At 37.8% G+C, this 27,694-nt stretch overlaps 2 protein-coding genes across 25 annotated transcripts in view; one reads left to right on the top strand and one right to left on the bottom strand.

Annotated features, from left to right (window-relative positions):
• The window catches only part of LOC119792225 (adhesion G protein-coupled receptor L3-like), a 359,986-nt gene that overhangs the window by 94,942 nt on the left and 237,350 nt on the right, over positions 1–27,694 (top strand). For all 24 annotated transcript variants that reach the window (XM_038298763.1, XM_038298761.1, XM_038298759.1 and 21 more), the window contains exon 3: positions 6,474–6,706. In XM_038298763.1, coding sequence (XP_038154691.1) covers positions 6,652–6,706 — 55 coding nt within the window. In that variant the 5' untranslated portion in view covers positions 6,474–6,651. The remainder of the gene's footprint in view (positions 1–6,473; positions 6,707–27,694) is intronic.
• On the bottom strand, positions 15,175–17,064 carry LOC119792227. Its single transcript, XM_038298783.1, has 2 exons — positions 16,876–17,064; positions 15,175–16,636 (listed from the first exon to the last, which is right to left on the bottom strand). The coding sequence occupies exons 1-2, from the start codon at positions 16,964–16,966 to the stop codon at positions 15,246–15,248; spliced, it is 1,482 nt and encodes a 493-aa protein (XP_038154711.1). The 5' UTR covers positions 16,967–17,064; the 3' UTR covers positions 15,175–15,245.

Below are 27,694 nucleotides of genomic sequence, written 5' to 3'. Positions count from 1 at the left end.
TTGATCCTGTCCAACCAAATCACCTTCTTTCACATGGTTGCTGTGTCCCCAATATTGCTTCTGGCAAACTGCAGTTGGGACTTCTCATGCTTTTCTTTTAACAATAACTTTCTTCTTGCCACTCTGCAATAAAGACCTCATTTGTGTTGCGCGCAACCAATAGCTATCCTTTCAACAGCTGTGGATCTCTGCTGTTTGTCCAGAGTCACAGTGAACCTCTTGGTTGCATCTCTTATCAGTGCTTTTCTTGTTCTGCCTTTAAATATTGGTGGGTGCCCTTGTCGTGTTAGGTTTATAGTTGTGCTACATTTCTTTCATTTTCACATAATGGATTGAACAGTGTTCCATGAGATGTACAAATCTTGGAAATGTTCCTTTTTATAGCCTAAGCTTGACTAAAACATGTCCAAAGCTCTATTCCTGAACTTTCTGGTGGGTTCCTTGGACTTTGTTTAGTCATTAGCAAAGAGAGCATAGAGAAAAAGGGGGCCACATACTTGTTTCACACCACATGTTTCATTTTATATTTATAAAAGTGCTTTAAATGTAAAATGTTATACTTTGTGTTGGCTTTTTTCACATAATATTATATTTACAAGTTTTTTTGTTTCTGGCTGTAATGTGATTTTTTTTTAAATGGCTTTGGATAATTTTCAAGCTTGTAAATGTGTGTTTCTGTTGTAGGGCATGACAAACGTCCAGCCAATTAAATTCTTTTGGTAATCAGTGGTTCTTGAAGATGTGATTACAACTCTTGTGTAGGTTGGACCTGGTCAATCACTCTCTTTCCATGAGGATAAACTCTGTTTGGCCCTTTAGTCCGAAGGAGGTTGATAAACATTTTACAGCCTAAATTTCCAAATAATCACTCAAACAGATTGCCACCCTGTCAGTAATAGCAGAGTTTTACCATCTTGTTCTTGATGGCCTTAAGAAGCTCTTTGGTCTAACTCATGGGGATGGAGAGGTCGGTTATTGATTAATTAGATATAGATGGACGGATGGATGGACGGACGGACTGACTGATTAATCATTAACCAATCTTTGTAAACCAGTAAATTGAGAATCAAATGACTTCGAAAACTTTTCATACTTATATTATAGGGCTGCACAATATGGTTGAAAAGTGTATAAGCCTTTTGTACCACTTAATATTAATAATTATTGATTAGGGTTTTGTTTAGCAAAAATAAAGACCAGGGGAAAAGCCAGCATTTGAATGGTAACTCTAACTCTATTTGATCATACGCTTTATCCTTGAAAGTAGGTCAACCCTACCACCAACATTTCTTAGTTTGCCTGTTAGAGGTTGAGAGGCTAAATACTTTCTTCTGCCTACATTTCCCATGATACCATGTGGTTTTGGATTTAAGCCAAGTTAAATTATTGAAAATTTTATCGAACATATTTTTATTGATATTGATCAGGTGTCTATATATTTATATTGATTTATTGCCCAGCCCTAGTTGTTTCCCTGAATGCCATCCAAGTTTATTTATTCTGTTATGCAAGGGATTTGGTTTATTCTGTCTCATGGCATTTAACATGTAGCACTAATATAAGAGACTCTTTGTTTTTTTTCCAAAATATATTTATAAATCTAATAAAGGATCAAGTACTTATTTCAACAGATATATATATATTACGTGTAAAAACAAAAAATGCAATATGTCTAAAAATCCTGCATCAGTTTTTTCTAGTTTTGTAAATCATCCTACACTTGACATTTAATCTTCTTGTCAGGCAATGTGCTTTCATATGATTATTATTGGAATAAGATTTTTTTTCCCCCTCTTTGTCAGGGCAGTCACAGGATCTAATTTGCTGTGGCATCTAATTTTGCTTTCATGCAACTGTCAAGACATTATATTGAAAGTGGTATTTGCTTGTAAGAAAATGGCTTTGATCAAAAACGCTCTTCCCGATTACTGTTCTAACACCCTGCTTATCAACTGTATATGAAATGCCAGCTCAGACAAGTTGTTCAAGCTTTTTTTTTTTTCCTTCCAAATGTAGACTTTATGCAGCAAGCTGTGATTGGCTATGCATCAGATTAGTCTTATCTTGGTTGGTTTTTTTGTTTGTTTTTGTTTTATTTGCATTTCAGAATTGTTAGTGTGAGATAAGATGCCATCGCTTACAGGGAACATGCCAACATATGCCAGGAAGGATGACTGTATTGAGCTGATTATTTATTGGATAAATAAACAATATTTTTTGGATGCCATTCCACATCCCTTCTACAGTGTCCTTTGACATACTATTTTAAGTTTCAGTCTTTTACAGGTGCTGGTCATAAAATTAGAATATCATGAAAAAGTAGATTGATTTCAGTAATTCCATTTAAAAAGTGAAACTTGTATATTATATTCATACATTACATACAAACTCATATATTTCAGATGTTTATTTTGTTTAATTTTGATGATTACAAATGACAACAAATGAAAATCTCAAATTCATCATATCAGAAAATTAGAATATTACTGAAGACCAATAAAAACAAAGGATTTATAGAAATGTTGGCCAACTGAAAAGTATGAACATGAAAAGTATGAGCATGTACAGCACTCAGTATTTAGTTGGGCCTCCTTTGGCCTGTATTACTGCAGCAATGCGGCGTGGCATGGAGTCGATCAGTCTGTGGCACTGCTCAGGTGTTATGATAGCCCAGGTTGCTCTAATAGTGGCTTTTAGCTCTTCTGAATTGTTGGGTCTGGTGTATTGCATCTTCTTCTTCACAATACCCCATAGATTTTCTATGGGGTTAAGGTCAGGAGAGTTTGCTGGCCAATTAAGAACAGGGATACCATGGTCCTTCAACCAGGTACTGGTAGCTTTGGCACTGTGTGCAGGTGCCAAGTCCTGTTGGAAAATGAAATCTGCATCTCCAAAAAGTTGGTCAGCTGCAGGAAGCATGAAGTGCTCTAAAACTTCCTGGTATGTGGCTGCGTTGACCCTGGACCTCAGAAAACACAATGGACCAACACCAGCAGATGACATGGCACCCCAAACCATCACTGACTGTGGAAACTTTACACTGGACTTCAAGCAACGTGGATGAAGTGCCTCTCTTCTTTTCCTCCAGACTCTGGGACCTTGATTTCCAAAGGAAATGCAAAATTTACTTTCATCAGAGAACATGACTTTGGACCACTCACCAGCAGTCCAGTCCTGTTTCTCTTTAGACGCTTCTGACGCTGTCTGTGGTTCAAGAGTGGCTTGACACAAGGAATGCGACAGCAGAAACCCATGTCTTTCATACGTCTGTGTGTGGTGGTTCTTGAAGCACTCACTCCAGCTGCAGTCCACTCTTTGTGAATCTCCCCCACATTTTTGAAGGGGTTTTGTTTCACAATCCTCTCCAGGGTGCGGTTATCTCTCTTGCTTGTACACTTTTTTCGACCACATCTTTTCCTTCCCTTCGCCTCTCTATTAATGTGCTTGGACACTGAGCTCTGTGAACAGCCAGCCTCTTTAGCGATGACCTTTTGTGTCTTGCCCTCCTTGTGCAAGGTGTCGATGGTCGTCTTTTGGACAACTGTCAAGTCAGCAGTCTTCCCCATGATTGTGTAGCCTATAGAACTAGACTGAAAGACCATTTAAAGGCTTTTGCAGGTGGTTTGAGTTAATTAGCTGATTAGAGTGTGGCACCAGGGGCCATCAATTTTGAACCTTTTCACAATATTCTAATTTTCTGATATGATGAATTTGAGATTTTCATTTGTTGTCATTTGTAATCATCAAAATTAAACAAAATAAACATCTGAAATATATGAGTTTGTATGTAATGTATGAATATAATATACAAGTTTCACTTTTTAAATGGAATTACTGAAATCAATCTACTTTTTCATGATATTCTAATTTTATGACCAGCACCTGTATATCAAGTGCAGTATAGGTGTCCTAACATATGGCAATAATGCTTTTGTTGGCTGGAATCATTTTCCAGAGATTACATGTATGCAGCAGATCATAGCTGATTATGGATAATAGAAGTGTGTAGATAGACTCCTTAAGGCTGACCTAACCTTAATATCTGGAAACACATTTATGGAGATTTCCTTTACTGTGTTCAGAATACGGGATGCTCATCCACCCTTTACACACTGTATTTCTTCTAAAAATGTACATCACACTTAGATGCAGTTTCACATTTTCATGTGTTATTAAAAAAAAAAAAGAACAATTCCTCTGAAGTGTTAATCTAACACGGTAGCAAGTTAACACCATGCAAATTAGGTGCAATGTTTGCAGCTCATTTTAAGTTGAGTAGCAGGAGCGTACTGAGTATTTCATTCGTAGTGAGCAGTTTATTGGTGTAGCCGCAAGTTGAGTGTAAAAAAAGAGCAATCACCAGTGTGAATCACCGGGGTAAAAGGAGTCTTTTACTTCCACACATGAGGATTACCCCCCTATAAAAACTGAAAATCACACTAACTAATAGTAACCTTTATTAGCTTGATGGAGAGAGGACAGCATAATGGTAGATTTCTATGTGATTAGATCTCTCTTCTAGATACACTTCCAAGGAGCGCAATTGTTTTGCTGAGGACGCAACGCAATGTTAGATATTTCATTTTAGTAAAATTTTGGCTCCTTATGCAAATTAACACAGGTAATAGTGAACTGTTTTGCTGACATGAGTTCTTGTAATTTCTTTGATGAATGAAAACTGGATGATGGTGGAGAGTTGGAACACATTGTTTATCTGAGTGGATACAAGCCACTCAGCAATAGGTACACATATATATATGTTTTAATCCGAGGTATAATTAATATAATATAACTGTTACTGTTCTGTGGGAATTAGCTTATTTCTACTTACATGCATGGATGTGCACATTAGCTGGTACTGTCTCTTCCCAAATTAACTTTACCACAAACTGAAGGACCAAAGTGAGAAAGTCATTGTCTTACTCCTGTTAAATATAATGTGACCAAATTTGAGTTTGAAAAAATTGTATCTTTCTAAAATATTTCTTTCTAATTAGAAAGAAATGTCTATCTAAAATTTAAACATATAAAAAATTTAAAATAAAACTGTTCTTTATGTTGAATTATGTGGGAAAACATGATTCATTCATTTTTTGGGGGTAGTTAATTGGTGTAGTTATTGGTAGAGCTGTACAATTTAGAAATTAGTCAGATACAATTTCACAAACATAAGTTCACATCTCAGATTATTATAAATATTTATATCAAATACTTTCATGGGACAACACTGGAAATGTGACAATTTGATTAATTGATAATTAGTTTGTGTACAGCTTTTATAAAAATTAAAATTTTAAGTTCCCTTAACATAACACACATCCGTTATTGACAAAATAGGGTCAACCCTAAAATAATACTTATTCAGTATTGTATATATTCAATGGGACCAGCATTATTATTCAGGCATTTCCCTAACTCCCTTTTGGTGTTCATCACAGCATGAAAAGTTACCCCTGGAATCATCTTCCTCAGTGATAACCTTCCTGAATGGTGGATTTTAGAGACCTTGCACTCCTCCACCCTCCATTTGAGGACCCTTAGCAGAAGCTGAATACATTTAAGAACTGAAGACATGCTTGGCCTGTAAGACACATTTATCCTCACTTTATTTAGCTGGTGTTGACTGTGCAGTATTAATTAAAATTATAATTTTAAGAACTGAATTTCAAATTTATCTTTGTCCGATTAAGATTTGTTTAGGGCTCTGAAACATTTTTTTGTGATAAAACATAAAAATAAATGTTTTTCACTATACAGTATGTGGAAAAAGATTTCATTCCAGTACTTGCCTGTATGGTCTAGATCTGTTTTCTGATAAAAAGCTAAATCAGCCCTCCCACCTGGTTAAATTAGCTGTAAATATGATCAACTGTTGTGTTCCTTTGAATGTTGAAGTGAAGCCACAAGAGAACTGTTGTACCAAAATCACTCACAGGTTCAAACACTCAAGACTGTGCAGTTATGGGCTGATGCCCAGAGGAACGAGAAAACATCTCTACATCTTTTATGCCAGTTACCATCAGTCCTTGCAAGAATACACACTGGGAATGCACAAGCATAGACATGCATGTGATTTCAGCTATCATGTTGTCCTCTTCTTCCCATTCCCATCTTTGTTTCTCTGTGGGAGTGATTTGTCAGTAAGGTGGGGGAGTTAACACTTCGATGAGCAAGCAACAACAGATTACCTAAAAATATATCTTGCGGTTCACACTGTCTCAGCCTTTAGTTGATCACACCCGGCGTGAGCTTGCTTGACTGGAGATTGAGCAACTTGCAATGCGTCTCTTGATGACAACTTGAAACCCACAATGACATAAGGAGTGGATGATAAAAAGCCAGGGTGCATCCATCTGCTGTTATTTTTTTTCTTTCATTCTTACTGGAAAAGACAATAGTCCCATTGTTACTTTACAGTACAACGCTTGCAAAGTGTGCCCTGAATAACTTTCTGTATATCTTTGTTTTGACAGATTTTGGAGAAAAACATCTGGGATCAGATAAAAAAGATATTTTGGCTTTGTGGGAGGAGAGGCGCAGTGGAGGGAACCGTGCCATAGAGGAAGCAACCAATTTAGGCACTTGCCAAGGAAAGACTTAGCACTGAACTCATCTGGGACTCTGACTAGCGGGTGGTGAGAGAAGGAGGCCATGTGGACCGCACGCCTGCTAGTCCTCGCCAGCCTTTTCGCACCAGCCGCGCTGGGTGAGTCTGCCTTCTTTAATCCAGTATTTGTCTCTTTGAGCGTCTGGGGGTATAAAAACTAGCCTTGCTTTGTTTTTGATATCCCAATGTTTGAAGTCATATCAGAATAATATTTCCACTATGGAAGTGCCAAATTCTGTCAGTCATCTGCATTAATAGATTTTGCCTTTGTCTTGTTTTTACGTCCATCTGTAGCTAATTAGCCGTTTTCTTTCCTCCCTTCCTAAATTTTTCACATTTTTTTTGTAATTTCTTCAATTTCCAGATTTTTTTTTTTGGCTTACTTTTGAATTTTTTTTTTACCTTTTTACATTCACAACAAGGTTTTGACTGGTTTACATTTACAGAGCAGATATTTAAAAGAGATTCAGAGTAAGAGAGAAAAACTCATGCATTAATTAAGGGGCTTTTTGAATTTAACTTTTATTTTATTTATATTATTGGGACAGTTGTAAAATGGAGGAAAAACAAAGCACAGTTTTGAAACATTTTATAAATAAAAATCAGAAAAGTTATGACTTCTATTTTCTTCAAACCTTCTAAGCCGGTGCGCCTACATAAATTCATGCTAACTCCTCTGATTAATAAATTCAGTTCCCACATGTGAAGTTGAGTCACAGTATGAATCCAGTTATGGTCATGTGAATTACGTTTGCTAAACAGTATTAGGAAACAAAATAGGGCTGAAACAATAAATCAGATTAATTGTGATTAATCAATTAGAGACTGTAATATATGTGTCAGCTTGGGTTGAAGGTTTTTTAGGGGCCCAAATGCAGAGATTAGGTGGCAGGGATGGGTTTGCAGATTTAATAAGTCTCCACAGAAGACTGAGGCAAAAATCCATAACAAAAAAATCCAAAAATGTCAGGTTGAAAACACATAAGAAGCCAGGAATAGAAAAGGAACCAACAAAACAATATCAGGAAACCAGCACCGTAAAGGTTCTGCTGCTCTTTTAAAGCCCAGCACTCTGTTGAGACTGATGAGCTCCACCTGAGTACACTACCTAGGTTCTCTGCAGAGATCCTCTCTTGGAGAGATGCATCACTCAGACACACACACAGGAACCCTGACTATACAGGTGCTGGTCATAAAATTAGAATATCATGAAAAAGTAGATTGATTTCAGTAATTCCATTTAAAAAGTGAAACTTGTATATTATATTCATACATTACATACAAACTCATATATTTCAGATGTTTATTTTGTTTAATTTTGATGATTACAAATGACAACAAATGAAAATCTCAAATTCATCATATCAGAAAATTAGAATATTGTGAAAAGGTTCAAAATTGATGGCCCCTGGTGCCACACTCTAATCAGCTAATTAACTCAAACCACCTGCAAAAGCCTTTAAATGGTCTTTCAGTCTAGTTCTATAGGCTACACAATCATGGGGAAGACTGCTGACTTGACAGTTGTCCAAAAGACGACCATCGACACCTTGCACAAGGAGGGCAAGACACAAAAGGTCATCGCTAAAGAGGCTGGCTGTTCACAGAGCTCAGTGTCCAAGCACATTAATAGAGAGGCGAAGGGAAGGAAAAGATGTGGTCGAAAAAAGTGTACAAGCAAGAGAGATAACCGCACCCTGGAGAGGATTGTGAAACAAAACCCATTCAAAAATGTGGGGGAGATTCACAAAGAGTGGACTGCAGCTGGAGTGAGTGCTTCAAGAACCACCACACACAGACGTATGAAAGACATGGGTTTCTGCTGTCGCATTCCTTGTGTCAAGCCACTCTTGAACCACAGACAGCGTCAGAAGCGTCTTGCCTGGGCTAAAGAGAAACAGGACTGGACTGCTGGTGAGTGATCCAAAGTCATGTTCTCTGATGAAAGTAAATTTTGCATTTCCTTTGGAAATCAAGGTCCCAGAGTCTGGAGGAAAAGAAGAGAGGCACTTCATCCACGTTGCTTGAAGTCCAGTGTAAAGTTTCCACAGTCAGTGATGGTTTGGGGTGCCATGTCATCTGCTGGTGTTGGTCCATTGTGTTTTCTGAGGTCCAGGGTCAACGCAGCCACATACCAGGAAGTTTTAGAGCACTTCATGCTTCCTGCAGCTGACCAACTTTTTGGAGATGCAGATTTCATTTTCCAACAGGACTTGGCACCTGCACACAGTGCCAAAGCTACCAGTACCTGGTTGAAGGACCATGGTATCCCTGTTCTTAATTGGCCAGCAAACTCTCCTGACCTTAACCCCATAGAAAATCTATGGGGTATTGTGAAGAAGAAGATGCAATACACCAGACCCAACAATTCAGAAGAGCTAAAAGCCACTATTAGAGCAACCTGGGCTATCATAACACCTGAGCAGTGCCACAGACTGATCGACTCCATGCCACGCCGCAATGCTGCAGTAATACAGGCCAAAGGAGGCCCAACTAAATACTGAGTGCTGTACATGCTCGTACTTTTCATGTTCATACTTTTCAGTTGGCCAACATTTCTATAAATCCTTTGTTTTTATTGGTCTTCAGTAATATTCTAATTTTCTGATATGATGAATTTGAGATTTTCATTTGTTGTCATTTGTAATCATCAAAATTAAACAAAATAAACATCTGAAATATATGAGTTTGTATGTAATGTATGAATATAATATACAAGTTTCACTTTTTAAATGGAATTACTGAAATCAATCTACTTTTTCATGATATTCTAATTTTATGACCAGCACCTGTATGCCTTTAGGTGACAGATCAACCAACCCTTTAGCAGCAATTATACCTAAAAAAGCTTTTTAATCTTTCAATATGCTCTATCCAGAACTCCACAAGTGGAACAGTTTTTGTTTCACATGGTTTAATTTAATAAAAATCCTCTTTAAGGAACCTTTTGCTATCTGATTATTAATCGAAAAAATAATATATAAAAATAATAGACAGATTAATCGATTTGCAAAACAGTCATTAGGTGCAGCCCTAGCACAAAACATCATGGATTTTAAGAACTAAATGAGTCAAAGGGTTTTGAGATGCTTATGAGGTCACTATGTAGATAGATGTAAGGACTATTGGGGTGAGGCGTTGGGCAATCACCTGTAAAAGTGGTGATTCACAACAACCAAAAGAGTTATTGGGAAATATCGCGCTAATTTTATTATTTTACCTCTTAAAGGTGTTGACTACTGGGTTCACTATCCACTGATGATGACAGTAAGACTCTCTGGAATACCTTGTTTTTCTTTACTGCCAAATAAAAAAGAGGTCAAGTCAGCACTTTGTCATGCAACTTGTAAAATATTAATGCAGAGTAAGATTAGGTTTTGTTAGATTTTAATACCAGTTGGGTGGATAAGGTACGTAGACACACATAAAATGAGAACTAATTTGTGGGAAGAAATTACTGCGAATACCAAAGCAGTGCTGTAATCAAGTGAGATCTGTTGATGATGGGAGCTATGGAGAAACACTGGGGATTTAGAAAAAAAAATCAAGGCTAAGCAGCTTCCTCATTTAACCCTGACTCCCAACATTTTTTTTTTTTGCAGATTAGCTACTGATTAACAGCTGAATATGCCTTCTGTCACAGTGGTAATATCTGTAAAATCCCGATTGCCACTGAAAGCAGGAACTCTGACGCACCATAAATGAGAAATTGGAGGAAGATTTTGATAAACTGAAGCAAAAATTTTCTTTATAAAATAGGTTGTTGAAAACATGACTTATTAGTTCAATATTGAAGATTTGTAAAGATCTCTCAGGTTTACAAAAATTAGAGATTTGCTTTCATATCAAGAATTTAGATTTTTTTTGTCATTATGTCACCATAGTAAAATATTTCTTAGACATCAGCTCAAAGGAAGAATCGGTTCATATAGAAACAAGAAAAAAAATGTATACAAAATCTTGCATATAGTATTTATATAAAGTGCAACTACCGCTAAAATTATCTGTGAAATGGGCTGCTGGATGATTTTCTGTGGGCTTATTTATTGTCTGTTTGCAGGAGGAATGATTGCCTTCACAGCTTTAGGAAATAAAAAACTGCTTCTGACTCTATTAATTTTTAATGTAATGTCCATGCATTGTTTTCCTGATAGAAGTGGGACAAAGGGTGCATTGTCTAGGTTGGATGTGTAGCAATGTGTTTTTTATGTATTCAGACTCGCAAGAAATGCTCATATGAGCAACTTTATTTAACACAGACACAATTAAACTACTCTCCATGGTACAAGTTTATTAATAGAATAATTTTGATTGATCTCATTGACTATTTCTTTCCACAACATGATGGGATAAGTTATATATATATAGAATATGCTGATTTAAAAAAGGAATGTACATCATTACGATTTAACAATTTTACACACTAGCTGTATTACACATTATTTAACATGTTTAGAAGATATGCACAACATGAACCTATTAGGTTACTGAATTTAAAAAAAGATGAACAGAGATGTAAAACTTTCATTAAAAGACATAGCACCAATGCTCCTACATGCTGTCAGACTATTTGCCTGACAGAACTTATCTTGTAAATATAGGTAAGGCTCCACCTAAGAATGAACAAAGGTTAAGAATAATCAATTAACTGGTTATAATACATTTAAATCTAATTAACCAAGCTTTAGAAATTCACTTTGAGTTGGTTATTGTTTTACATTCGAAATATTTTATGGCTGAAGATTCAGTACCATAAGACCCCATTATATCACATGCAGGAATGCATAATCCTCTGCAGACTCGTTGCTTACTTTTCTCTTCTTTGTGTATTGACCTGCTTCTGCTTGCTTGTGCTAACTTTTGTCACTTTCAGGGTGGCACCCACCATTGATTGGCTACTTTTTCTGGTGAAGCTTCTCAGTCATCCAGGTCATAGTCATTCCAAAAAAAAACAAAAAAAAAAAACAATCCACTTGACTTTGGCTACGTTCACACTGCAGCCTGAAGTGACCCAATTCCGATTTTTTTGCCCATATGTGACCTGTATCAGATATTTTTATGACAGTCTGAACGACACAGATCGGATTTTTTCAAATGCGACCCAGGCCACTTGGATATGTGGTCCTGAATCCGATACGTATCTGATCTTTTCAAATGCGACCTGTGTCTGTACGGCCAGGTCGCATTCATCCGACCTACACGTCATTGATACTTGACAAATGTTACTAAACGTTGCTAATCTGCGTCCTACTAAGCCGAGGCGGGAAAAACTAACAACCATTGCGGAAGATAACACAGAGAGCAGTCAATGGAGAGAAAGTGAGGTTGCTGACTTAATTCATATTTGGAAAGATAGCTCGATTCAGATCAAACTCGAAGGGTCTTACCGGAACCTGGCTCTCTTTCTTTTTGATCTTCTTAAAAAGATTTCGTTCGTAATGTGCCTGCTCCTGTTGGAGAAGAACTTAAAGAACGCAATATACGCTGCGGTATAGAGCTTTGGAGTTGACGTCACAGGATATGACGTTTTCGTCGCTCGGCGCCATATTTGGGGTCCACAGACCAGAAAAAACATTTTCGGCGTTTTCGTCGTGTTAGCGCTGTATTCTCCTCTTCCAAAATGCTGAAAAGCAGTTTTAAACAAAGTGGGCTATATCGCGAAAAACTTCTCCCAGAAGCCAAGAAACGCTACATGGAAAAAATTGCGAAAATTGGACATAACGACCCGTTTGAGATAAAAAATTGGAGCAGAAACCCCGATCATTTACCTCATTTGACATTCCCAGACATATTTACATACCTGGTCTGTGGTGTCAGTGCTTACACCGCGAATCAGTTCAAGAATTATAAGTCAATGGAGGCACATGTCCAGTTTACAAATGGCTGGGTACATGATTTGGACATTTTTACCCCACCTGATTGTGAATACGTTGTGGTTCGAACAAAGGTAAGTTCTGAGCTCCTTAATTTTATGTACATTCTTAAAGTACATTATTTTACAGTCAAACAGAATGTTTCTTGGTATGAGTACTATAAAGTGTGAACACGTTATTATTAAAGTACTAATTGATTTGCGAAGTGCCAAGTTTGAATTAAATTACAGCAATTCCACTGCATTTTTAATTCCTTTGAGCTCGTCTAATAACAAGATAGAAAGACTGTCGTGGGAAAAAAGTATTCAACTATTCATCCTAGTAAATAAACGGAGATCGATGGATTTCACTCAGTCGGCACATTTATTTATCATCTTTGCAAAGAGAGAATAGTCATCATGGCACAGCATTCTGCTCTGTTCTGATCTGGGCAGGGTTTGTCCCCCCCTAGTGACAACATTGGAAAAGCAGTCAGAGTCATAACAAATTACACACACTTTGCTTAACAGTAACATGTTATGAATAAACCTCGAGAAAGAATCTGGATTGTTATAGAAGAAGCTATGTCTGGTCTACAAACTGGTGCGGCCTTGAGAGAGAAACAGACTGAGTGAAAACTTTTATAGTGAGTAAATATGAATATTAATATATAATGAGAGAATATAAATTTTCCCACAACAAAGACTCAGATAATTAACCTGTCATTTACACATATACAATGAAAGAAAATAGTTATAAAAAGTGCAAATAACTAATGTTCATTCATAATAAATAAATAATAATGTATAATAAATAATGTTCATTCATTTCAATTGTGTGTTTGCAGGTTATGCACTCTCAGAGACTCTGTGAGCCACCGTTAACACCGTGGGTCATGCTGAGCAACACTGGCACTGTTGAGTGTGCACATTGCACTTGCATGGCAGGGGTAGCAGAGACCTGCACCCATATAGGTGCCCTACTTTTTAAGGTGGAAGCAACAGTGAGGATACGAGGCACAAAAACTGTTACAGATGAGCCAGCCTACTGGATATTACCTGGCAATCTGAAGAAGATTCACGCAGAAGTTGGCCATAAAATTGACTATAGTACTTCAGCTTCTCAAAAAAAGATACTTGACCAAAATATCCTTGCTGAAGTCTCAACACCAGCCAGAAGAAGCCGTCCGCAAAAAAGAAAAATCCCACCTGCAAATCTGGAAGATTTGGATCCTCTGCTTGACACACTATTAGAGCATGCCAAAGCTGTTGGTTTGTCAGGAATGGAGAAGTATTACACATTATTCACACACACAGAAGAGCAGTCAGTTAAGTTACCTCTGTCACTATCCTCTCTGTACAACAAAAACAGCCACTCCGATGATTTGTCAACTCTTTTGCTGTGCTGTGAAAAATACAAAAATGCTGCAATAGTGACTGATGAGCAGGCAGAAGCTATTGAAAAGCACACAAGACTGCAGCACAAGTGTTCTGCCTCGTATGAATGTCGAGCTGGACGAATTACAGCATCCTCTATGCACGCTGTATTTGCCACCAGTTTGGAAAGCCCAGCGCTTACAGTTGTAAAACAGGTGTGCAACCCAGGCAACACCATGTCTACTGTACAAACAAAATGGGGTGTGAATCATGAGGTTGATGCACAAAGGGCCTACATTAAAGTAAGAGCTTGTCACAAAAATCTAAAAGTTAAAAAGTGTGGTTTCATCATAAACACTGACTTCCCTGAACTTGGAGCTTCTCCTGATGGACTCACAACATGTGACTGCTGTGGTAATGGCTGCCTGGAGATAAAGTGTCCTTATAAATACAGGACATCCTGCATCCAGGAGGCAGTGGATGCAAACGACAAAAACTTTTGCCTTCAGCTGTCTGGCAGTGAACTTCACCCGAAGAAAAACCATCCATACTATACACAGGTACAAACTGAGATTTTTGTGACAAAATCAAACCACTGTGACCTTGTTGTGTGGACCCAGAAAGACATGGCTGTTGTCCGTGTCTTTCCAGATCAGGAATTCTGGGAACCACGTCTACAAAAAGCACAAAGTTTCTTTAAAAACATTTGCCTTCCAGAACTTGTTGGTAGATATTTCTCAGAGCACACCTGTACTCCAGCTTCAAGGGAGACATAGTCCAACAATCTTGTCAAGAAGCATGTAAATCATTCTGCTAGACTAATATTTGCACCTTTTTTCTCTAGCAATTTTTATCTGATGGTTGGCACATTTGTTACCTGTAATGTTCACTTACATGTTACATTTCCACTGAAAAATGTCCAATAAGACTAATATTTATAATGTGACTATTTCATATTATTTTTCACTCTGAATACATGTTGAATGTTTAAATATGGGCTCTTTCATTTGGTCATATTGTTTACATTGTTTACCGCTAAATGTCTGTAATTTTTTCAAATTTTACTGTTATGACTGTTATGAAGACTGTTATGAAGTTCATCAACTGTTTACATGCAACTTCAAGTGCTTGAATAAAAAGTCTTATTAATGTTTACCAGATCAATTTATTAAATGAGAGAAAACAATCCCTTCCATGTTATTATTCAAATCTACACATTTCCATAGAAAATCATGAATGGAACAAATACAAATTTCTTTTTCACTATATTATTTTACACAACAGTGCTATCTGTACAAATACAATTTTGTTTTTTTCTATCTACATTTTACATAAAACAGTACTAACCATACAAATATGCCAAAAGAATAAATGCAGAAAATCTTTTTTCAATCTGCATTTTAATTAATATCAGTCAAGCATTGGAGTTTCATATTCACATGTACAGGTTTCATTTTCATTAGGTTTCACAACCACACTAGAACACATGTTCACTAAGCAGCAGCACACAAACACAATCTTGTCAAGAAGTGTCACCTCTTCACCCTCACATGTAAGCAGCAACCTAATTGGTATAGTTCTGTGTAACAGTTTGTATTTGTTCCTCATGCAGCCAATCACTCTTTCCACATGAATTCTGAGGTGAGCTACAGCTCGCGAGTCTTCGACATCTTTAGCATCCAGTTGACATCTCCCTTTAGTGAATGATGGCATCTTGACCTCAGCACACATCATTCCTACACTGTCCTTAATATCAAAGCCTCTGTCTGCTAACACAATGTCTCCAGGTAATAAATTGGAGAGAAGGCCACAGTTTTCTGTAATGTGCTTGTCTGAAGTACGTCCACCCCATCCCTTAGAAATAAAAGAAATCGACCCATGTGGTGTTATACCAATAAGGTATTTCATAGTGTGTCTTCCTTTGTACCGGGAGAAGGATTGTGCACGTGCTTTTAAATTTGAGGGTCTTTCTGTGCCTAATTCAAAACAATCAACAATAATTGCTACACGTTTTCCAAATGTTTCCAAAAACTGAGGAGGCATTGTGGCTTGTAAACAATGCCTCTCAGGCCAGCTTACCATGGGCTTAAGGCGTGCATACAACACATCAAGGGTGTCAGCAAAGACAGTCGACAGAGTTTTGTGTGACACACTGAAAAGATGGCAAAGATGCAGAACAGGTAAATCAAGTCTTAGACGCATTATTGTAAGTACAACCATTTGAAACTGTGAAATCTTTTTTGATTCTGACAGAAAAGGCCTAATAGTGTTAAACAATGATAATAAAATGACAAAGCAAGGAAGTCCTGTATAATATTTTACTTTTTTTGTGTCATCCTTAAAAAAATCTGTGTCCAGCTGTTTTTTATTCAGCTCTGACCTGAGCTTCCTGTTCTCCTGTAACAAACGATTTATTTCTTCTCTTCTCTCTTCACACAAGTGACATTCGATTTGTTGCCTTTTTGATGCTAAATCATGTTCCTCGTCAGAGTCTGCAGCCGTGCTGAGCTTCTCTCCTGGGGTTTCCTCCACAGCCTCTCGAACTCGCTCCTCTTCCATTGCCTCAACTACTGTGTTTTGTTTGACCTCTTCTGGTGTTTCTGATGCAATCTCTGTAACTTGCTCCGGTTCTTGTTTTTCTACCATGGTCTTTGCTGCCTGGCCTTCAACTGCGCTGCTGTATCGCCTCTTTAAACAACGCACATGTCGGTCCGATGTTGTGGCGTTTATCTCGCAGTGACCCATGTTTAGCGTTGGAACCCAGTCTGGATTGAGCTCATCCATTTCGTATGACGGCTTGCCTTTAAGAGAACAAATCGGAACACACATCAGTCTTAATACTGTGAATTATAACACTAGAAAACTTAAATAGTTTACTTGACAATAGTGGAATAACCCCGATGTCAACTAACAAAACTTGCTACTTATATTAGCCCGATCTACTTAAATTAACTCGACATAAACTGAACACAAGTACACCCGGAAAAAAATCATAGCAAAAAAATAATGACTTAAAAACAAAGCGAATTTAGACACTCACCAGAATGGAAATGTCTGGAGCAAACTCGTAGGTTTCTTGAGATGTTGGAGAAGGTAATATCAGAACGTCTTACCGCTGATACCCAGGCCATTCGTCGCCTTTTTGTTAGCTCAGATACCTTAGCCCCCTCGCGTTGTTTCCAGGCAGGAAAAGTGTAAAATGAAAGTCCATTTTTTATCTTTGTACAGCTGCGGTCGTGTGACCTAACATTACACCCAATAACACAGCAAGTTCGAACCATTGCTAACTTAGATTCTAAAAATCTGCGAGAATGTCGAGATATTGCTTTTGCCAGTTACGTTTGCGCATGCGGGACACTTCGGTTGAACGCTTTCAGTTCACACAGTAGATCACATACAAGTCGCATATACTTGGAAGTGTGAACGGACACGCAAAAAAATCCGATTTCACAAAAAAACGGAATTGAGCATTAAGGCCTGCAGTGTGAACTTAGCCTTTGTTTCCAAGTTTTTGGTTTTATAGAGTGGACCAAAAACTGAGGCTGAAACCTGAGTCCACCCCCTCTGTTTAAGTTTGGGGGTGGAGAGGACGTTTTTTTCAAAAATTCCTGAAAATCCTCCAGTATACCTTTAGCAGGCATGCCATAACAGTGTTACCTCACTACAAGTGATGGATGACTCTTTTAGCTTCCATGAATGTTTGGCAATGCCCAAATATTGGTACTACAAATTGCTTCCAAATATATGTCTTTCTTCAAAGAGAGGATAACATGTAGTAGCTTTCTTCCTCTCAATGCAGCCACACTGCACATCAACAGGTAGTGAACAGACAGCTCTACTTGGGCATCAAAAGTAAATCTCTATGGCACTTTTTTGGACATCCTTTTTATACAAATTGAGACTGCAAGGTCAGTATTCTAGAAACATGAAGTAGTTTTGAAACTATAACAAAAAGGAAAGAAAAAAACTTTATACCCAGATAATGTTAAAAGGCTATTTGTGAGGGCATAAATCACTAGTAAGAGATAGTGTTGTTTCCACTGTTGAATAAAAAAAATCTGCTTTCTGTAGCAGCAAAATCTTTTCTTTTGCAGAGTAAAGAGCTGCTCCCATCAGATTTGCGGTCAAGGTTAAGGAGACCTTACAATGTTTGGAAATGCTTTGACCACTGTGTTTAGAAATTCTAAATAAGTACATACTTTTAGAGGACTTACTGTGCAAAGGTTTCTGTCCATCATCTCCTGATAGAGGAGTTGTGGAAAAAATACCAGGAATTGGCCAATCCCCATGAATCCGGTTTTATTTTGTCATTTTTAAAAACCTACCTCTATTTTTTTTCATTGCACCTCCAACATATATTTTTTTATTCTGTTATACCTGTGACAACTAAAATAAAGTATATTCTATTCTTTCAAATTTATGTTTAAAAAACCCCACTGATCTTCAAGACTCATGAAAAATATAAATAAGTTCTGAAATAGAATCATTGTATTGTTTTCTCTTTCATCAGAGATGTTTACAGCTGCATTCTAAATGCTGTTCAATGCACATTATGGTGCTGCATTCACAGTTACTGTTTCAAGCTGAGTTTTTGAATTCTGTTCCTAAATGCTTTCAAGAATAAAATAACCTGTACAGAAATAGAAATAAAAATTTTATTTTAATACTATCAATTACTATCAATGACCGTACAGAAACGTTTAAAACAAACAACCAAAAAAAAAAAAAAAACGAAATAAAATTAATTGTAGAATTAATTAACTAGGTATCGCAGAAAGAACAGGAACAGTGTTTACAATATACAGGATTAAATGCAAATTATATAGATAAAGTGTATCCACAACAAGAAAGGATAAGGAAATTTGTTTTAACCCAAAACCCTGAGTCTATAGGGTGTAAAATTTCTATGACAAATAATCTTGCTTTGTTGGGGCAGGAAAAGAAAAAAAAAGTTAGTAACGCTCAGTAGAAACTTAAATGGTTTGCAACTTAATATGCTTTGATGGAAGAATCTTGTTGGATAATTTCCGTCTTTCAACCAAGTGCTCTAGTATATAGTGCAGTTACGCAAATCCAATATAGCATATCTAAAAAAAAATGACAGTATATTTTATTTTGAATCAATGCAAATGGATCATAACCAATAAGGTCAATAGGCTAGTTCTAAGAAGATAGATACGACTCATGAAACAGCAGACAGAGACTAGAAGTTTGCAGTTGCGAGTGCCTTGTTTTTATTGTGAGGAAAATTATACACATATTTACAACATCAGTGAAACATCCAAATGGCCATATAAAAATCCCCCAAAATTAATCAATTCCACAATTAATGAAACCACATCCCTTCAGTTCATTCACCCCAAGCTGGAGTTGATTAAAGGTCCCAAGCAAGTTCCTTTTAAAGTGCTTGGTGTAGTGCAGGTCATGGACTGACAAAAGTCAGAGCAGAGTGGAAACAAAATTGTTCGCTGGCTGAGAGGAGCCTCCTACCAGCCTGGCAGGAATTCCAGAGTCTGCATGCACTAAAAGTGCAATCTTTCTTGGGCTGTAGGCCTGAACCTTCAGCTCGCCATCAACACCTGGCCTCGACTAAGTAGTTAGCTCCTGCAGCTCTGCTTCTCCCAACATGCCCTAATCTTTCATACTTCCCCTCTCCAACTAATATACCCAGCTCATAGGCGTGGGTACACGTGACCCTGATACTCAACAGCAATTGGCTGTGTAGTAATGAGGGGATGGAAGTAAAAAATTACACAAATTTGATCACTGGGATCTTTTTCTATTGTCTAAACATGTAACAGGAAATGACTGGGATTTATACCCGGGTTACACCAAGTTGAACTTAGTAAGTAGAGTTAGTAGGTGAAAATCACTACAAAAACAGAAAACAAATAGCACAAAAGCCTATGAGTATGAAGGACCAACTCTGCCCTATTTAAAAATAAATACAGAAATAAATAAATGCTCATTAAATGTATAAGCATACAATTAATTGCCAACAAAAAAGTGAGACATAAATGTATATAACTCTTAATTAGCTTCTTTATTTATTTGCCTTTGTAATATTTACCTCATTTATTTTTCTGTCCTTTATAATCTTCAACTTTATTTTTTAATTACTTATATTTTTAAGTATTTATTTATGTGCATGTTATAATATTTTTGTCTGTTTTATTCTTCCTTTGTATTTTTTTACCTTAGTTATTTCTTCGCCGCTGTTTATTTCTCTCTGCCCTTTTTACATTTCTCTCTGCCCTTTTTACATTTCTCTCTGCCCTTTTTACATTTCTCTATGCATTTATGCCTCATTATGCAAATGAGGAGGGTGTGTGTCCTAGAGAGTCAGAGTACTCAGAGTACTAAGTTAAATGTTCTCTTTTCTGTTGCTGTTGTTCAATAAAAGTACGTTTTAAGATCATTTGAGGCGAGAACCTTATACTTTTAAGCATCACCATATGGCCCATTCACAGATTTAATGCGTAATTTAAAAGAAAATGTGACGAACTTGAGAGGACCGTGGCAACCAGCGGAGCTCCGAAGCTGACGGCAGCCAGGTCTATAGCCAGGCTATGATGGCGATTTTTTGTTGTATTTGGCAAAGTTTGGCAAAGTCCCTACTCAAGTTCTAATGACTTCAGACTCGACATCAGACTCTCCTCCTGTAGATTCGACCGATGTAGTAAAATGCTAACCAACACGCTTCACACACGGTTATGCCGAGAGAGGGCCGCTGCAGATGGGCTGTGGTTAGACCTGGCTGCCGTCAGCTTCGGAGCTTTGCTGGTTGCCACGGTCCTCTCAAGTTCGTCACATTTTCTTTTAAATTACGCATTAAATCTGTGAATGGGCCATATGGTGATGCTTAAAAGTATAAGGTTCTCGCCTCAAATGATCTTAAAACGTACTTTTATTGAACAACAGCAACAGAAAAGAGAACATTTAACTTAGTACTCTGAGCTCTGTGAGTTAAGAAGATGGACCGCCAAGCCAACCAATGAGCAGAAGTTGACTCTCTAGGACACACCCCCTCCTCATTTGCATAATGAGACAGAAATGCATCGAGAAATGTAAAAAGGGCAGAGAGAAATGTAAAAAGGGCATAGAGAAATGTAAAAAGGGCAGAGAGAAATGTAAAAAGGGCAGAGAGAAATGTAAAAAGGGCAGAGAGAAATGTAAAAAGGGCAGAGAGAAATAAACAGCGGCGAAGAAATAACTAAGGTAAAAAAATACAAAGGAAGAATAAAACAGACAAAAATATTATAACATGCACATAAATAAATACTTAAAAATATAAGTAATTAAAAAATAAAGTTGAAGATTATAAAGGACAGAAAAATAAATAAGGTAAATATTACAAAGGCAAATAAATAAAGAAGCTAATTAAGAGTTATATACATTTATGTCTCACTTTTTTGTTGGCAATTAATTGTATGCTTATACATTTATTGAGCATTTATTTATTTCTGTATTTATTTTTAAATATGGCAGAGTTGGTCCTTCATATATGAGACATGTTATAAACAGAAAAAAAATAATTAAACATTTTTTTTATTTAAAAGACATTCCGTAAAAGTTTAAGAAACAATCCACTGGACTTGGTTGATTGATTAATTGTTTCTTAAACTTTTACGGAATGACTGACCTGGATGACTGAGAATCTTCATCAGCAAATTTAAAAAGACATTTGTATGTTTCTACTGAAAATATCTTTAAACTAGCCATTTTATTTGATTCTTTATGGCATAAAGAACATAATTTCATAAGTAGACGTACATCATAGCAGTTTGGTATCAATGTGTCTATAACCCTATAGCCTATTTTCCCTAAATGTACTTTGGGTTTGTTGTTCCTGTGTTGTTCCCGCAGATGTGTCAAGTATGTCTATGTTAAATTAGTCCAACATAGCAAACAAGGGTGATATTCAAGATGCATCTTGTTGACACTCAGAAGAGACCGGTTTCCAGCTCAGCTCAGACACCAATGGCGACACCATGTCATGTGAAAAAGTAAAATAAAAACCCTTGTTAAGTATGAGTGCAAGCTACGAGAACAAACAAGAGAAAGAGAGCTGCAGTTCTGTGTTTTGACCACAGGTGGCAGTATCATTTGAATACTGTGTAATGCCTCTTTAGCTCTCAGTATTTTTGCATTCACAAAAAAAAAAAAAAAAAACATCTTCTTCTGCTCCTGCCTAAACTATTGGAAGCCGACCCAGAACAGGTTGGCCAATAACGTTTGAGTATTATGGTCTAAGGTGGAACGTATAGCGGTGACAAAAACTTTAGAGGCAGAGCCCACGGCTGAACCAAAATAAACTTAACTGTGAAGGAGTATGTATGTGTTACTGGTGCTTTCAAATTTGTTTTGTCAGAATCAACAATTTTATCTTTAAAAGAGGAACAGCGGCCTCTCGGTAAGTTGTGGATTCTAAGGGTGTCTGCTGCTCATTTGTTACTGTGATTGGCTGAAACCAAATTCTGGTAGGGGGGCCCTAGGTGTTGGTTCATCCAATCAGCTCGGAAGGTTTTGCTGAACGTCCCTCCTTTCCTCGAACAGCTTCCATCAAAGCAGTATAAGATTAACAGTGTGTAGACTTCCAGTAAACCTGAGTGTTAAACATTATCAATCTGGCTTACCAAGTTAACCTCCAGTGTAAAAACACACGTTATCGTTTATAAATGCACAAAGATATCCAACCATCAGTCACTATATTTGTACTAAATTTATACAAACAAAAAATGTGGACATAAGATTTTTGCTTAAGTTTTCTTCATGTCCATGGAGGCAAGTAATGCTTCCCAAGAAACCCGATCCAAGCATTTTGCTCACAAAAAATTGGAGGACATACTGTAAATAATTTAAATCTTTGGTAAGGAAAAACAACTCAACACTCAACCTCCCATTAATTTTTAGCAGACAGGGACAGACGTTCTCAGTGAAGAGTACTGCAGCTGGGGAAGCTTTAGGGGGAATATTCTCCTGTCATTCTGTGCGTAAGAGCTGGTGGAGATGTGCAGTCTAGGGGGGATAGCGGCCCCTTTTTGTTATCACGACAGTCTTTTTTTGTCTGTGTACAGTATGTCTGCTGTCAGACAGAAACAAGCTGTGTTTATTACATACACTATATTGCCAAAAGTATTTGCTCACCCATCCAAATTATTGGAATCAGGTGTTCCAATCACTTCCATGGCCACAGGTGTATAAATTCAAGCACCTAGGCATGCAGACTGTTTTTACAAACATTTGTGAAAGAATGGGTCGCTCTCAGGAGCTCAGTGAATTCCAGCGTGGAACTGTGATAGGATGCCACCTGTGCAACAAATCCAGTCGTGAAATTTCCTCGCTCCTAAATATTCCACAGTCAACTGTCAGCTGTATTATAAGAAAATGGAAGTGTTTGGGAACGACAGCAACTCAGCCACGAAGTGGTAGGCCACGTAAACTGACGGAGCGGGGTCAGCGGATGCTGACGCGCATAGTGCGAAGAGGTCGCCAACTTTCTGCAGAGTCAATCACTACAGACCTCCAAACTTCATGTGGCCTTCAGATTAGCTCAAGAACAGTGCGCAGAGAGCTTCATGGAATGGGTTTCCATGGTCGAGCAGCTGCATCCAAGCCATACATCACCAAGTGCAATGCAAAGCGTCGGATGCGGTGGTGTAAAGCACGCCGCCACTGGACTCTAGAGCAGTGGAGACGCGTTCTCTGGAGTGACGAATCGCGCTTCTCCATCTGGCAATCTGATGGACGGGTCTGGGTTTGGCGGTTGCCAGGAGAACGGTACTTGTCTGACTGCATTGTGCCAAGTGTAAAGTTTGGTGGAGGGGGGATTATGGTGTGGGGTTGTTTTTCAGGAGCTGGGCTTGGCCCCTTAGTTCCAGTGAAAGGAACTCTGAATGCTTCAGCATACCAAGACATTTTGGACAATTCCATGCTCCCAACTTTGTGGGAACAGTTTGGAGCTGGCCCCTTCCTCTTCCAACATGACTGTGCACCAGTGCACAAAGCAAGGTCCATAAAGACATGGATGACAGAGTCTGGTGTGGATGAACTTGACTGGCCTGCACAGAGTCCTGACCTCAACCCGATAGAACACCTTTGGGATGAATTAGAGCGGAGACTGAGAGCCAGGCCTTCTCGTCCAACATCAGTGTGCGACCTCACAAATGCGCTTCTGGAAGAATGGTCAAAAATTCCCATAAACACACTCCTAAACCTTGTGGACAGCCTTCCCAGAAGAGTTGAAGCTGTTCTAGCTGCAAAGGGTGGACCGACGTCATATTGAACCCTATGGATTAGGAACGGGATGTCACTTAAGCTCATATGTGAGTCAAGGCAGGTGAGCAAATACTTTTGGCAATATAGTGTATGTGTATAATTCCAATATGTACACACACATATTCATGTACCTTAAAGTTAAAGGTCACAGATCAAACCAACAAATGCACCCTTTTCTCAGCATGTGTTGCAGCAGCTAATTCCATAATGGTGTAATAATCCAGAGGACTTGTTGATGTTTGTTTCCCCCCTATGCTTATCTCCATCCTTGCAATCATTGTTTGGAAGCTTGTATGGAAAGTCTTGGAAGATTAATAAAAAGTTCCATCACAGAAGTTATCACTGAGTCGTAAAATAAGTAAAACGCACCGTCGCCATTGTTTTGGTTTCACTGAAGAACAGCGGAAAAGGCATCGCCTCAAAGAGTGTGACCACGCCTGAGCAGCACATTAATCATGTGTTTCTTTGCATGCAAAATGCTCGGGAAGGATTTTATATTCATTTCGCTTAATACCACCCCACGGAGCCGGGAGATGCAGCCGCTGTAATAAATGACGGCCTGAGAAACGGCGTAAGAAACGAGAGCGTGAAAATCTGACATGCATTTTTCACGGTCAGATACGGGTCCATACATCAAGCCTGAAAGCAGATAGCATACGGCTCAGGGGAGGGAGGATTGATATGAAATGAGGGATGGATAAAAAGAACGAGGCAGATGTTTGCCTGACACATCTGCCTCTGTGCATGTGAGCATCAGTGCACTGTTGCAGATCACAGAGCAGTGTCAGGTGATTCGCAGTTTGCTTACACATGGTTCCATATGCATACTGGATATTTATTTTCTTTTTTTAGAAAAGTACTGAATATCTTTTGATTGTTTTCTTTTTTTGTTTTAGATAAAAAAAAAAAAAGAAAATGGAGTGGGAAAATTTATATTCTCAGATGCTATGACCATTCTCTAGCTGAATGCAAACATTTATCTGTCCATCCACAGACCTTTACTTCATCTATTCGTTGTGGATTTGATGTAAGGTTAAATGGTTCCTCCATAAGTCTCTGGTTTTTGTAGGTTCTACATTTAAAGTCTAACAATGATAATAAATTACTGTGATATTTTGTCAAATGGGCTTAAGCTGAACAGAGAAAGTTGGACATTTTATTCCGAAGAAGTATGAATTTTGAACATGAAAATATAAAGAAACCCTTATAAAAGTAGTTCTAACCCAGAATCTAGAGGCCTTAAACAGCCCTCCTCTGCCCTCAAAGCAGCTGTAAATATTTTGCACATTTGAGCCAAGTTTAGCTGGACATCACTAAACAAGCACATTTAACTTCAACGTCTCTCTGTTGTACCTGATCAACTTAATTAATCTTCTTGTGACAGGGCTCTGCATCCATCCGCCAAGGCATCCCTGGATTTGCCTAATTTGCTTAATTAATTAAACAAATGATTTATTTGAGCTCATATTTATAAGTGGCTGAAAGTTCTTTCTGGAGTCCACTGAGGCGTGTAGTGTTTTGACTGCGAGATGCCTCTCTGAAAAATAAGTGGGCTTTGGAGTGGGTGGATGCCATTCATTCGTTTGCAACGGCTAGATACGGCACTCCAGGGCAAGCTAAATTATATATGCATTAGAAAGAGATGTGAGATATAGAAAATAACTTCCAACCCTGTGTGTGTTTTGTGGAGCTGAAGTGAGGGGATGATTACAGTCGCACTGTTTTCTCTTTGGTTAACAGTAAACAGCATAAATCTTCCGCAGCCAGATCTTCAGAAACAAGACAGCAGGTGTTGTATTTTTTGATCAGTAGCATGAGTGGGAGGCAAAGCTACAAAAGAAGACCAGGGAACAGGGCTGGCTTTGTCACCCTGATCTGCACCAGGAATCTAAGGTTACACCTGTTTTTATTGTTTTTTTTTTTGTATTTAGGCCTAATGAGAAATAGTAAGCTTTATGGAGAGTAGATTTTTCAACAAAGGTTCATAGTTCTGGAAGGTCTAGAAACTAATAGTTTGTTTTTGTTCAGCTGCCAATACAATAAATGTCATACAATAAGTAAATAAATTATAGCATTAACTACTTCATGTATCTGACACAGTCTGAATAATTGCATTATAGACATAGTTATCTTGGGATTCTGTAACACGTCTAGACTTCCTTCTGTCTAGTTTTCCATTGATTTATATATCAATCAATTCATACATGCGTGCATGCATACATATATTGTTCAAACTTCTGAACTATCAGCTATAAATCATTAATAGAAGTTTTTATTTATTAGACCAGGAATTGTGGAACTTTAACGAAGAGAGTGGGAAGAGCAAATGTGAAGCTCCAAATCTATTTTGATGGGTTTAATTAATTACTGATGTAATAAATAGCAAGATCACAAAAGTCTTGATCCTACCAGACTAGAAATTATGACACCACATTTTGTAATAAACATATATATCATAATTTTTCAGATAAGCTACAGTAAAGGTGAGGGCATTATGTTATAAGGACAACATTTTTTTCCATTTTAACTTCTTTTTAAAGAAACTGTTAAACTGCAGTGGGACCTAAGAAAAAAAGAATAATACAACTTTCAAAAGTAGTTTTTTTGCGTCTGTTTAAAGCCAAGATAATGCCAGCCAACAATGTTTCCCAACAAATTTTAGACACAGGTTTATAATCATGGTCCTTCTTTAAAGAATCTATTTTTCAGATATTTAAAGTAACTTCAGTTTAATTCTTCCATTTTCTATGCTTTATAAATAAAAAAACCTACTTGTTTTGCAGGTATGTTGTAAAAATATCTTATTTTCTAACCAACCCTGGGGCTTCTCTTTACAGCTGTCAAAAAAATTAACAAACAACAACAAAAAAACACAACAAAACATTTAAATTTTTTTTCTCTTATTAAAGAAAAAAAAAACTTGGCAGCATGTCCGTTTGTTATTTAAATATTTTTTAGGCTGTCTTCCACTTCCGTCATATATTCTCTGTGACATTTGGCTTGAAGATCCGTTCCTCTTTTTATGTCCCTCTGTAATGAGTAAAAAATCAATACCTGCTTGATATGGGGAATAAAACAATGGCCTTTTGCTGCCCACGACATCAATCGTGACCGCTCCACAATGCCAAATGGCTGTCAGAACACGCAAATCAAGAGGAATGAATGGCAGTGAGATTAAGGTTGGTGAAGGTGGGGTTAAATACCCCTGCGTGTTTTATAGGTGCCCCCGCTGCCACCTGTGTATATCTTCCAAATAAATGAGTTGAGCCAACGGTAGATGCAAAAGGTATAATTTGGTAAGCGCTGAATGATGCCATTTAAAGTGGACCCGCAGCTGCCCAAACGATGTTTAATGAGGACAGATATCGACAGCAAGGTCAAGTGGCAGTGGATGTTAGTTTACATTAGGCTGCATTATGCGAGAGTGTACGTGTGCACTGGATGTGTGTGACTGTTGTGTACCGAAGGCTTGAGAAAGAAATGCAAAGTGACTCTGCAGATGAGCTGCCTCACAGAAGCTGAAAAGAAAAATGTAGGGCGTACAGGATCACAGGGTTTCCCACATGGCCTATCAGCAGGGG

This window comes from Cyprinodon tularosa, unplaced genomic scaffold, assembly GCF_016077235.1.
Source record: "Cyprinodon tularosa strain WSP-4 unplaced genomic scaffold, ASM1607723v1 ctg414, whole genome shotgun sequence".
Lineage (NCBI taxonomy): Eukaryota > Metazoa > Chordata > Actinopteri > Cyprinodontiformes > Cyprinodontidae > Cyprinodon > Cyprinodon tularosa.
The sequence above is the reverse complement of the archived record's forward strand: the minus strand, read 5'-3'. Positions and strand labels throughout refer to the sequence as shown.

Coding starts and splice junctions, on each gene's coding strand:
- LOC119792227 (XM_038298783.1), bottom strand. CDS start 16,966: ATGGCCTGGGTATCAGCGGTAAGACGTTCTGATATTACCTTCTCCAAC. Junction 16,637..16,875: donor CTCCAGACATTTCCATTCTG/GTGAGTGTCTAA, acceptor GTTCTCTTAAAG/GCAAGCCGTCATACGAAATG.